Source organism: Lactuca serriola, chromosome 6 (genome assembly GCF_051521515.1).
Source record: "Lactuca serriola cultivar US96UC23 chromosome 6, Lser_US96UC23_V15, whole genome shotgun sequence".
NCBI classification, from domain to species: Eukaryota; Viridiplantae; Streptophyta; class Magnoliopsida; order Asterales; family Asteraceae; genus Lactuca; species Lactuca serriola.
This window is the reverse complement of record NC_136413.1, coordinates 44,354,001-44,367,739: the sequence shown is the minus strand read 5'-3', so window position 1 is coordinate 44,367,739 and position 13,739 is coordinate 44,354,001. Positions and strand designations below refer to the sequence as shown.

General features: G+C 34.2%; 1 protein-coding gene across 1 annotated transcript; it reads left to right on the top strand.

The window, feature by feature from the left end:
• The first annotated feature begins 1,666 nt into the window (after positions 1-1,666).
• LOC145058075 (ABC transporter G family member 20-like) lies at positions 1,667-3,986 on the top strand. Its single transcript, XM_079005998.1, has one exon. The coding sequence runs from the start codon at positions 1,705-1,707 to the stop codon at positions 3,877-3,879; it is 2,175 nt and encodes a 724-aa protein (XP_078862124.1). The 5' UTR covers positions 1,667-1,704; the 3' UTR covers positions 3,880-3,986.
• The last annotated feature ends 9,753 nt before the right edge of the window (positions 3,987-13,739 follow it).

Below are 13,739 nucleotides of genomic sequence, written 5' to 3'. Positions count from 1 at the left end.
TCGAAAAAGTTATTACTTTAATTTACAGGGAACGATATTTGCACAAACTGACGATTAATGATGTCCACCAATTGTACTCGATGCATGAAAATAGGTATGGGGCTCCCCAAAATGCTAGGTAGCATCATTGCATGCATTGATCTTCGACATTGTTCCCCAACACATGACGTGGTCTATTCATGCGAGGTGATCTTAGAGTCAATGATTATTCTAGAAGCAATCACATCACATGATCTTTTAGATATGACATGCATTTTTTGGTTCAGCTGGTACAAAAAACAACATCAATATTCTCGATCATTCTCCAATATTTAATGACATCTACAAGTCACACAATGTACCGATTGAAGCAAATAATGTAGCATGTAAGCACGGGTACTATCTTATTTAAGGGATATCCTAGCTTATTTAATTTTGTGAAATCGTTCACATGTCCGAACGATGAAAAAAGAAAATGGTTTAAACAGACACAAGCAGCTAAAAAGGACGTAAAGCGAACATTTGATGTATTCAAGAGTTGTCGGCAAGTAATGCAAGTCGGGGCATAATCATATGAAATAAAAAGTTTGCAACACGGAATATACACGTGCATCATATTATATAATATGGTTTTAGAAGATGAAACAAGAGCGATACGATGAAAACGAAGTTTAGCCATATGTCGAAAGAGTAGTTGTTGGTATACAAGAGTATAAGACAAATAGAAAAAAAGTATATGATCGCGACATTCATCACCCCCTTCGTATGGATTTGGTGGAGCACAGTTACATTGCTCATATACACCCAGAGGTTGGGTATTGACACGATGATTTGTTTAACGAATCAGATGAAGATTGAGATATGTTCGTCGATGACTCGGGCGAGGATTCGGATAACGAAGACAATAATTTAGAGTGAATTACTTTATAATAATGGTTTATTAGTTTTATTATGTATTTGTTAATTATGTTTGCTAGATTTTATAATGTAATTTATATTTTTAAGTAATGGTATTCCTATTTTAATTAATATTTGTGTTTATTAATCATTTTTTATTTAATTCTATTTATTTTTTAGTTATAGAATTGAATATTAAATTAATTTTATTTTTAAAAACTAAAGGTAACGAAAAACCGACTATTTTTCTGATTTTTGATGAATGAAAGGTTAATGAATGATAACAAGACACAGAAAAAATGAGTGGTCATGTATGAATATATATACGAATACACCTCTAGTCTTATTGTTTATATTCATAAGTATTTGTAGTTATACATTCCAATGTGTCGAATCACTTTGGAAACAAGAAAGAGTTCTTCAATTCGTGTCCATAAACATAGACCATATTGACCGAGCCACATGCACTTAATTTTTTATTATTTATTTTTATTGTTTAATTTTGCTTTCTAATGTAATATTAACTAGTAACATTAACCATTAAACTAGACGAGGCTAGATGATATATTAAGATAAAGGATCAACTGTGAATATGTGATGTATGCATGTTGAAAGATGGTTCATAGTAGTCCAGTCAGTACATCTTCTCGCCAACTATCACCAACCCCTTTTCGCTTTCTTCCTTCACCAAATTAATCTCATCGCCTCAAGAAACCAACCACGTCTTCTTTTCTTATACGACGCTCAAAGATTTTTTAGTCACATCACCAAATTTTCTATAAAGAAGGCCTGTTTTGAAGCTAAAATCTTATCACACTCTACTTTAGCATGTCTTTTGACACCATGTCCCTGGCAAGTGATCTGCCATTTCTAGGCCCACGTTCTGGTCCTTCAAGCATGGAGCTTAAGCAACTATCTCGACGACCAAAACACCATATCTCACCAACGCTCGGAGAGCTTTTGCAATTCGTCGGAGATGCCAATTCTTCTCCCAACGCCGGCCATGGCGTTTCTGATCCACTTCACGCATCACCTTTTGTTCTTTCTTTCAATAGTCTCACATATAGTGTTAAAGTCTCTCGAAAGACGGCCGTTCCTAGTTCACTAGGCGGTGGTAAGGTGGAGATGTCGAACACTAAGGTTTTGTTGGATGATATCTCCGGCGAGGCGAGGGAAGGCGAGATCATGGCGGTGCTTGGTGCCAGTGGGTCGGGAAAGTCGACGTTAATCGACGCACTTGCAAACCGGATTGCGAGAGGGAGCTTGAAAGGTACTGTGACGTTGAACGGTGACATTCTTGAGTCAAAGTTGCTCAAAGTTATATCCGCCTACGTCATGCAAGATGATTTATTGTTTCCCATGCTAACCGTCGAAGAAACGCTGATGTTCTCGGCTGAGTTCCGGCTTCCTCGGACACTGTCAAAGTCGAAAAAGAAAGCAAGAGTTCAAGCACTGATCGATCAGTTAGGTCTCAGAAATGCTGCTAAAACGATCATCGGAGATGAAGGTCATAGAGGGGTTTCCGGTGGGGAACGCCGTCGTGTTTCTATCGGAACCGACATCATCCATGACCCCATCGTGCTGTTTCTTGACGAACCTACATCTGGGCTCGACTCCACTAGTGCTTACATGGTGGTAAAAGTCTTGCAACGTATAGCTCAAAGCGGAAGCATAGTGATCATGTCGATACACCAACCTAGTTACAGACTCATGGGTTTGCTCGACAAATTGATATTTCTTTCAAGGGGACAAATGGTTTTCAGTGATACCCCATCAAAACTACCAGATTTCTTCGCACAATTTGGAAACCCAATCCCAGAAAACGATGATCGAACTGAATTTACACTCGACTTCATCAGAGAGCTCGAGATGTCCGATTCAGGAACTAAACAGCTAGTTGATTTCAACAAGTCATGGCAAAGAAACAAAAGCCAAGATACGAGATCAGTCGCAGAAGCCAAACTGTCACTAAAAGACGCCATAAGTGCAAGCATTTCACGAGGCAAGTTAGTCTCAGGCGCTACGAACATTGATTCGAATCTATCCTCGTCAGTTCCAACATTTGCAAACTCTTTTTGGGTGGAGGTTCTTGTGATAGCAAAACGTTCGATGCTCAATTCATGGCGATCACCTGAACTTTACGCGATCCGTCTAGGCGCTATCATTGTTACCGGAACTATTCTAGCAACCATGTTTCGGAAACTGGACAATTCGCCACGTGGAATCCAAGAACGAATAGGGTTTTTCGCGTTTGCCATGTCCACAATGTTCTACACTTGTGCAGAAGCCATTCCTGTGTTCCTTCAAGAACGATACATTTTCATGAGAGAAACTGCGTACAACGCTTACAGACGTTCATCATACGTTGTGTCTCACTCGATTATGGCCATTCCTTCCTTAATCTTCCTCTCATTCGTATTTGCATGCATAACCTTTTGGGCTGTAGGGTTAGCCGGTGGGACCATGGGGTTTTTCACTTTCCTCCTCTTCATATTTGCCTCATTTTGGGTCGGAAGCTCTTTCGTCACCTTCCTCTCCGGCGTTGTGACTCACGTGATGCTTGGATACACCGTTGTGGTTGCGGTTCTGGCGTATTTCCTTCTCTTCAGTGGTTTCTTCATCAGTCGTGATCGAATCCCGGCGTATTGGTTATGGTTCCATTATCTTTCACTGGTTAAATACCCTTATCAGGGTGTTTTGCAGAACGAGTTTGATGATCCTATGGAATGCTTCGTGAGGGGAACTCAAATCTTTGATAATTCGCCATTGGGTGCGATTCCAGACACCATGAAACTGAAGCTTTTGAAGAGCATGAGCCAGGCACTTGGTGTGCCGCTTACAAGCTCGACTTGCTTGACTACTGGTGCAGATATATTGAAGCGACAAGGGGTTACTGATATTAGCAAATGGGGTTGCTTTTGGATCACCATAGCGTTGGGTTTCTTGTTTAGAATCTTGTTTTATTTTGCTTTGTTGGTGGGAAGTAAGAACAAAAGGAGGTAAAATAAAATTCGAAAAAAAAAAAAGAATTATAATAAAAGGCATAATATCTCAAGTTGTAATTCACCTTTTTTTCATTTTATATGATTGAAGTATTTTCTTTCTTATTAGGGAAATTTTCCTTTAATTTGTAAGGTTTTTTTTTTTTTTTTTTTTGTAATTTTTTTCTTTATTTTTACAAGGTAATTAATATGAGTATATAGTCGGTTTTATTACGATAAATGTTTGTGTATCAACCTAAAATCTATTATAATACATAACTATCTTTTATATTTACAAGATATCTTTCCACCTTCAACAAATGGGTCAAGTGGACTCTCTCTCTCTCTCTCTCTCTCTCTCTCTCTCTCTCTCTCTCTCTCTCTCTCTCTCTCTCTCTCTCTCTCTCTCTCTCTCTCTCTCTCTCTCTCTCTCTATATATATATATATATATATATATATATATATATATATATATATATAACTAAAAAATCTCTTAATTAATAATTTATTTAAAATAAGTGATTAATAATTTTGAGTTTTTTACTATTAAAGTTTAATTAAATTTGTAACCGTGGTTCTTATGAGTTATAAACTAGTATATATATATATATATATATATATATATATATATATATATATATATATATATATATATCCCGTAATCTAATAAATAAGACCAATTTTGCCACGTGACATTTTATTAGCCCACTCGAATCGATTTATCCTGCCAATATCATCTAAGTGAATTTCCGATATTGCCCTTGCTTCCTCTTCCTCTGATTGCATACCATATTGATGGAAGTAGTTTCCATGTATAATGCCAATTAATCATAAATAAATTGATCTAAAATCTCTTAAAATCAGCCATATTTACGTTATAGTTGGTTCTCATATCATAAATCACGTTGATTTGCTACTTGTAGATCTTTAAAGCTCGCCAAGATATGCTTAAGCCATAATTCTCTTTTTCATCTCTATCAATGGTTGTGATTCTCCTCCTCATCTGTAATTTTCTCTAGAAAACCATAGCTTCACAAATCCTTTAATTCACTCTTCGCGTGCTTAGAGCATAACAATGGCGCACCGCTTCCATAAAATGATAACCATTGAGTTGTTCTCATCTTCTACAAGTATTCGGCATTCTTCTTTGCTTCAGTTCCTCTCTACCCTTCTCTTTTTCTCCTTCTTGGTTTGGTACTTTTGATAAAAACCTGATGCTTCTCTTGAAATTGCTTTTTGAACCCTTTTTTTTTTTTTGCAAAGGTTTGAGATTAATGGCAAACGATTTCAAGCGTCCTTATCTTCACAAAATCCTTATTGAAGGTATGTTTTCCACAAGTAGTTACACAGAATTATAACGTAATCTCATACAATCAATTCTTTTGATGTGTCTATGCATCCCCATCCATTATTCTTTCTAGCTTTCCTTACGATTATGATCCAAACTGACACCATCATTTTGGTATTTTACAACCAAATTTGTTTTAACTTGTGAATTTGTGTAAAAGCAATCTCCTCCTAAATCTTGTTGATTGTTTTGCTTATATGTTAAAAATGGGTTAGTGGTTTTTTGAGAAGATAGTAAGTTTTATATGAATGCATATAACGTGTTTGATGAAATGTATGATGGTATTAGACAATAGGATTGGATATGGAAAGGAATAACTTTTTGCTACATCATCTTGGAAGTTCTTGTGTTAATGATTGAAGATGATAATGTGTTGAGAAGTGAATAACATTTTGCCTCACATTATTACTAATTTGCTTCTTTTATTTTTTTTTTATTTTTCTTGAATTTCTGGAGGTTGTCTATTGAGATGAGCCATTTTTATTATTTTTTTTAATCGGCAGGTTGCCTACAAGCTTGAATCAAGTTATCCATTATTTACTTCACAATATATGATATATTTAAAACATAATTAAAGCCATTAATACTATATTATTTTGTAAGATTAGTTTTTTAATTGAGTACCATAATTACTGTTATGAAGAAAAAGTGTATATGGTATGATGATAATCATGCTACCTCCATTTTATTTGGTTTGTCAATATTTCACAACTTGCCAAGTGTTATGATATATATGGTATTTGTTTACAAACATTAGATTTTTATAATTATTGCTTCAAAAACTTACACATTAGTTAGTCGTAATCTTAAATCATAGAAAAGATGCAGAGTTTAATGGATTAGCAAATTATTATCATTGACGTCTGTTTTTGATTTTTTTTTTTTGGTGATTACATATTCATTTACTTACGATTAAATTCAAGCTTGATGCCCTATCACAAAATTCAAAAGAAAACATCATTCAAACCATGAGAAAGAAGAAAGGTACTTAATCATCAATTATTTGTCAATCTTCTAAAGAAAAATGAGTTCATCTTTTTTTTTTTTATCCAGTTTTCATAAAAGATGAATTACTGAATTAAGAAAATACAATGGTGTCCTTATTTGTGTATCTCATAAGCTACTTGACTTTATATATGAACCTTAAAACGTATAGTTTATTTTGAATGGTTGTACTATTTTGGTTAAATTTTGAAGATGGTTAATTCTTGGATAACCCAAATTATTTTCTTATAATCTCATTGCAACGATGAACGCAAGTTTACCACATGGTCATATATATGCAGAAAGGCTCATGCTTTGATATCCCAATTCTGAAAAAGCTACGACTGTTACACGGTGTAACAGTTAAAAACATGTAACAAGCTTATTAGTTTTTATGTACTATTTGAATGAAATGATTTATGGACAAAAAAAGTTTAAAAAATATTTGAAAAAAATGATGTCCTACTTGGGGAAATGAAAAGACAAAACTAACAGCAAATTGCAAAGTAAAGTAATGTACTTTTAAGAGACATTTTGTAACATGCCAAAATTTCCAGGTATCATATTTGAGAAATTTATGTTCCTTAGTAGAGCAACTCGACGAGTTGGATGCCCAACTCGACGAGTGGAGTCGTTTTGGCCGTGTGGGTTTAGTCACCAACTCGACGAGTAGATACACCAACTCGGCGAGTTGGAGTTGTTTGGAGAAACCCTAATTTTCTAGGTTTGTGTCCTATTTAAAGGGCCTTAAGCCCTCATTTCCGCCCCCCTTATCTCGAGAGAGCCCTATGAGAAACCCTAGATCGGTTCCATCCATTGTGAGAGAGAAATAGACTATTTTGGGTGTTCTTGTGCAACTTTGGAAGAAGATTTGGAGAGCATCTTGGCTTGGTCCAGGGAGGGACGTTTGGATCCAGATATTCTTCAGTGGTTAGCTTCTGTTGGAGGTAAAAGATGCTAACTTGATCATTCTTTGTGTAGATCTTGGTTTGGGGAAGTTTTTAGGGTTTTCTCCCATCCACCTTGTGTTATTGAGTCCCTTGAACATATCTTGAGGTTGAAACCTCAGATCTGGACTGTAGAAGGTCTTGTAAGCCCAAATACCCAAGCTTTATGGAGCTACATGCAAGCTTTTAAGCGCCAAACCCTTGTAAGAGCTTGTATTGACATTATTGAGCTAATATGACATGCATGAACATAAAGCTGCAAGCTTTACGTGATATTCGAGCTTTAGGAGGTCAGATCCAGAGTATGAACTTTTAGAACAATAACATTATTCATGGATTAACCATGTTAATAGAACACAAAAGGTATTAATGTGATGACTATATCCCAATATATCATAACATTATCTAATAGTTGTTGTTATAAGGTTCTAATATCCGAATACTAAATCCAAATCAAAGACTCATTTCTAGAATAATAAAGTCTTATAGTTGAAGTGTGACCACTCATACTTAACTCAAAATAATGACTTTATCAATGGATCTGACAAAATTTAATTTGTCTGAATTCTGTGAATACTATCTCCATACTTAACTTTACTCTAAGTATAGTTAAATATTCTGTAGAATATGATTGGTGTTCTTTCATGACATAGAGTCTCTTAGCTTGATTAAGTATACTCTCAAAGCCACAAAGATTTATATGTGATCCTTGAATGACAGAAATCAACATAGTTTTTTAATGATTCCATTCATCCAATCATATTTAAATTCAACTTCTAAAGCAGTGTATTCTTATTTTGTAGTAGATTGTATCATTATTGGACCTCATTCCAACAAGACTTACTCTTCATTCCATAATGAAGTCAAAATCCAATTATAATCATTATTATTTATATCTGTTTAGAAATTAACATCTTGTGTAGCTCTTTCTATAAAGATCCTTTCTAAATTGATTGTCTCATATACATGTATCTCCCACTTGCTTTGTCATTAGAAGCTTACTTTATACTAACTTAGCTTTCACAGGAATAAGAGAACTTATTCTTGGTGGGGTTGCATATGATAATCTAAACCACATTTAAAGTATTATACAAATATATATTTAGTAGATTTTGGGTTTAGAAGCTTTAGTCCAACATCAGCTTCAAATCCATAAAACATTAAGTAAGATGAGGATGGAGCCTTTCCATACTTAATCTTATAAAATGTTTAATCTACTTATTAGTTGATATTTGTATTTAAGATAAAATTAACAGCGATTGAATTATTATCCCAAAAAATATTAAAGGATGATATTTCTACCGATTAGAAAATAAATCATACCAAATAAGATTTAATTCATCCTTTATTATCATTAAGACCTTAGATGGTTCTTACCGGTTTGTACCTCAACTTTTGAAACCTTCAACCAAAATTTCACAATTATGCTTTACCACGTAAAATATAGTTAAAACTACTATAGTTGTTAACAAAGTTGATTTAGTATCTTGTGCTTAATCTTCAGACATTCATTAGAAAGGAAGTCATACACCAAAGTGTATAGTTCCTTCATTATTTTCTCTACACCTTAGTGAAAATATAATTAGGAATCTTTTACATATAAATAAGGTTCACATATGTCAAATAAACTACATTATTTGCTTTCAAAGATTCATTTCTTGAATTTGAAATATGTGAATGTCATTTATATCATACAGATAACAATGTTAAAGATGAGTTTGATTTAAAACAAGATTAAGTCAAAAAGTTTTTGCATATAGAACTTAATTTTATTTATAAAAATGTTGATATTTACTTCACAGTTCTATTAGGAGATCTAGTCTCATAAATAGAAATTAATCATTTCAGAATATGAATATTATCGTTATGAAAAAAATATTAAGTAAATTATCTAACATTTGAATAAAATAATTGAGACATAAATTTAGACATGCTAAATTAAAACATACTTTGTTCCAAAACAAATATTGTTTTACATTACAAGTAATTTATGTTCTCAGCATAAATAATAAACTAAACTCCGAGAGTCTAGTTCCAACTTGATTGTGTTGAGCTGGTACTCTTTAATAAATATCGGTAAGCCATTTACAAATATTAGATTAACATCTAAGTACCAAGTAACTAAGTGTCACATGAAAAGTATGAGTTCTATCTAGTAGATACTAAAAGTACTAGTCTCTTCCAGACTTTCTTTCCAAATAATTAAGAGGAGTAAATCCTCTTCCAGTGTCCAGTTTCTTCACAAAAGAAACAAGATCCATTTATGTGGGATTTAGTAGATTTCTTGGGCTTAAAGGTGTTCAATCCATAACACATGGGCCTCTTAGATCACACTAGGTGACTTTTTTAGCCATGTATTATTTCAATGTTTAAACTAGCTTTAAATAAAATATCATTGTATTTATTGGAATATTGTTTGACATGTTATATCATCAGATATATGTTTAAATTATCCAAGACTTCTTAGAAGTCATGAATAACTATTCCTAGCTTGATGTTAGAAGCGTCTTTCGCATCACGGTGATTCCTTTACTAGGTATCATGTGCAGGTTCATTGCTCAAAGCAAATAGTTTAGGACTAGGACCTTTAAGTGTATACAATTTCATATCTCTTACAAGATTGTCTCTTAAGACATGAACCCAATTCATTGAAGTTGTATCTATTGAATGTTATTGTTTCATTAAGTCATTAAAAAAAATGACAATTTATGATAATGAGAATAGATTATATAACTACAAAATTTTAACAAAATTCATTTAGTATTTTTAATATTTAATATTTAATAATTAATACCCTTTTAGTTTCCAAAAGTATTAATTATCAAAGTCTAGGATCCAAGTTGTAAGACAAATAAATGGTTATGTATCATTTATCACATCCATTTGAATTCAACCCGATAGATATCGATTATCATTTATATATTACTATATAATTTCTAGATTTATGGGATCTCTAATAACAAATTTAATTAGACATGATTGATCACATCTATGCCTCAGAACTCTCTTGCTTAGGTATCCTTTATCACAAAAGATTTCAAATCAAATCGTCCAATTTGAAAAACTTGTGTAATCGGCCCATAATTTGGGTACAGAAATCGCGAATACACCCTGCACATCAAAAGGTAACACTAAGTTGTTAGGTATCATTTATCCCACTAGTGCATACAAGAGACGTATGGGTGTTCTTCAAAAGGATTGTATAGATTTGAGGTTTGTAAAAATGGTTTTTATATGTTTTATAATTCTAGTTTAAAAACATATGATATCATGGTTATTACATGCATATAATAAACCATGACATCAATTTTCAGAAGAAAATTACCTTTTTAAAAGTTCTATGCAAAAAGCTATTTTTCATATAATTTGATGCAATTCAATTTTAATAACCAGTATTAAGTTTGAGTGCATTTGAACCTTTTATATCTTTAATAACACTTAATATTATTACTTATATATTTGGAGTTTGTATAAGTTACAAGAATCACCAATTTAAAACTTATAATGGAATATTACAAAATTTTCTGATATTAATGATTTTATAAAACCAGTTTTTATTTTTACAAAAAAAATAATAATTAAATAACTTGTTACATCTTATGTCCAATTTTGAAAACCCAAACTCCATGTGATGTTTATTTTGTCTAAAATTATTTTAGCATGTGAAAAACTCATTTTATCAACCACACAAAATAATGCATAAACAACACAAACATGCATAAAAAAAATATGTGCATAAACATAGTCAACTAATGATATTTTATGAGCCAACACAAAAATGCGAAGTCCATTCCTAAAGGGACATTTAAAGGAACCAAAAACTTTTTATAATGTTGTTGTAGAAGCTCTCATTAAGAAACGGGAAGTCAGCAGCTCTTTCCCTTAAATGTCTTTCCCGAAGAATTCCCGAGAATTCCTTTCGAACATTTTAGCTTAGTTCCGCATCGGCCTAATCTCTGGATCTACCTCGTGACCGAACCTCAGTGAGAATGACGTGTTCAAAACGGTGACCAAGAACTGATATGATCACTACGGATTAGTAGTGGTATCCTTTCGGTCAAATCTCTTTCCCTCGATCATGTAGCCAAGCAAATTAGTCGTAACCGTGTACTTTTCCAACGTCTAAGGCGATAGAGAATTAGTCGGCACCGAATATACCCATAGAAACCTGTTGATTCTTGGGTCCCATCGACTAATATCGCAGTCTTACCCATAAATTTCTTCTAAATCCATCGGACCCTTAGGAAGTATAGAATACTTCCCTCGTGATATGGTAGACCCTTCGTGATCCTCATAGAATCGATTTCATAACCTTCCAACTTCGGATACCTTCAGAACTTGGTAACATCCATCTGGTACTTCACGTCTCGAATCCTTAGAAGTATTTACTCAACGAAACTCTAGTGATTCCTTTGAGGAAACCAAAGTCGTCCAGGGTTGAAACTTCCATGAGAGAACCGATTGAGATCGTAGATTGAGAGAGAGTCAATGTGCGAAACAGAGTCACGTCCCGATAGTGAGAATTCGCTAGAACGCTCAACAGAGACCTGATTCTACTTGTGAACGTGAAGATCCGAGGCAACAAATCCATTCGTGTCTCATTCCAATTCATGATCTATATCTTATTCTTTGAATTTCGGGACGAAATTCCCTCTAACGAGGGGGATAATGTAACAACCCGAAGTTGTTCATCGCCGAAAACCCATTCTACCTGTATAACTCGCCGCATACCAAATCTTTCCGATGTCGTTTTTGGGTTAAGTTAATTAAACTTATATGTTTAATTGATGCTAATGAGTGTCCAAACCCTTTAGGAACTCATGAAATTAGCCCAAAATGTTTAATTCATAAATTTAGAAATGTCCTCGCCGGGTTACGGTAACTTAATCGGGTGCGACCAAAAGCCCCGTTTAATGCTGGTATCGGGTAGAATTCCTCCGTGTCCAAGTTTTGCGACCTATATAAACGTGTTTAACCTTTCATTTGAAGCTTTTGCTTCCTCTCTCTACTCTCTCTCTAACCTCTCTCCTAAATCAAAATTCAAGGGTCCAAAACTCAATTTTAAGGCCTCAAATCCATAAGGTACCTTCCTAACCTTAATGTATAGCATATTTGGCTTCCAAATTCGGGATTTAATCATGAAATAAGGCCTTGAATGTGAGTTTATGGCCTTGGTAGAAGCTTAGGCCGTAAACACATAGTAAAGGGGTTTTTATGCCTTTAAACCCTTCCTAAACAATTTTGGGACTTAGATATGGCTAAATGACTTCATGGAATGGACTTAAAAGATTTTAGACATGAATTTTGAGGGATTTAAAGGAGTTTACGGCCAAGGCACATGCTTGGGCCGTAAACTCATATATATGGGGTTTTTTGTGACCCTAAACCCTTCCAAAACACTAATAAGGCTTAGATATGAATTTTAGAATATTGGTTTTAGCCTTAGAACACCTTAAACATATTATTTGAGGGACAATTGAGAGTTTACAGCCAAGACTTATGCTTGGGCCGTAAACCCTTCATTTTGGGGTGTAAACTCCTTTAAAGGTGTTAGAAAGCCACTTTAACACCCCTAAAGCCTTAGAATAAATTTTGGAAGTGTATACAAACAAGTTTTTGGACTTAAAACATAATGAATCACACTCTAGGAGAGTTTATAGCCATGAAGGGGGTCTCATGGGCCGTAAACTCCAAAAACACCCCATAAGTCCCATAAAACTTCATGAAAGGCCTTGGAATAATTTTAGAAATCACATGTGATTGATTTGGAAGCATTAAAACAATTATTCAAGGGTGCATAGGAGTTTACGGCTGTAAGCTCCATGCTAAGGCCGTAAACTCCCTTAAGTGGTCTTATTTGATGAATTTAATCAATTCCAAGCCTTAAATCAAACCCTAGAAATTTTCCCCTAAGTGTTTCAAGCCAATTTGCACCATAAACCACCCCACCATGAGTTTACGGCCGTAAACTCATGGGGAATGGGTGTTCTAGGCCGAAAAATCTTGTAAGAGTTTACTCTTGAAGAGTAAACTCCATTTCCCGGTCATTCAAGTCCTTAAACGCCACCCGGGTCCCTCCAAACACTTGTAATGGGGTGTTTCCGCAACTAAAAGTGTTTGTCCCTAGAAATTAAATAATTTAAGTCCTAATTAGATACAAATGTGTATCTTTGCAGTATACTTAGGAACCGCGTGCGTTTGCAAGCCCCGAACCAACGTTTAGCATCCTAAATCGTCACGTTTCTCGTCCGGTGAGTTCATACCCCTACGCTTTTTCCGTGATTTTAATGTTTTCAGGGGGACTACAAACAAACTACAACTGTTTTCAAAACATAACATTGATGTGTTTCAAATAATACCTGGCAAATTTATAAACACTTTTACTCCTTATGTATTATGCTGAGCATAAGGGACGATCTATCAACTACAACTAAATGGATTTTAGTTAAGAAAATAACCAAACTAATCAAATTATTATGGGAATAATTTGGGGGTTCTTCAGTTTTCGTTTTATCATGTACTGATATGTGTATAAAGTTATTAGATAAACTATGTCTGATTCAGTTTATCTCTGTATCATTTGAATGTATTGCCAGATAGTT

Excerpts from the sequence above, each read along its gene's own strand:
- LOC145058075 (XM_079005998.1), top strand. The coding sequence starts at position 1,705 with ATGTCTTTTGACACCATGTCCCTGGCAAGTGATCTGCCATTTCTAGGC.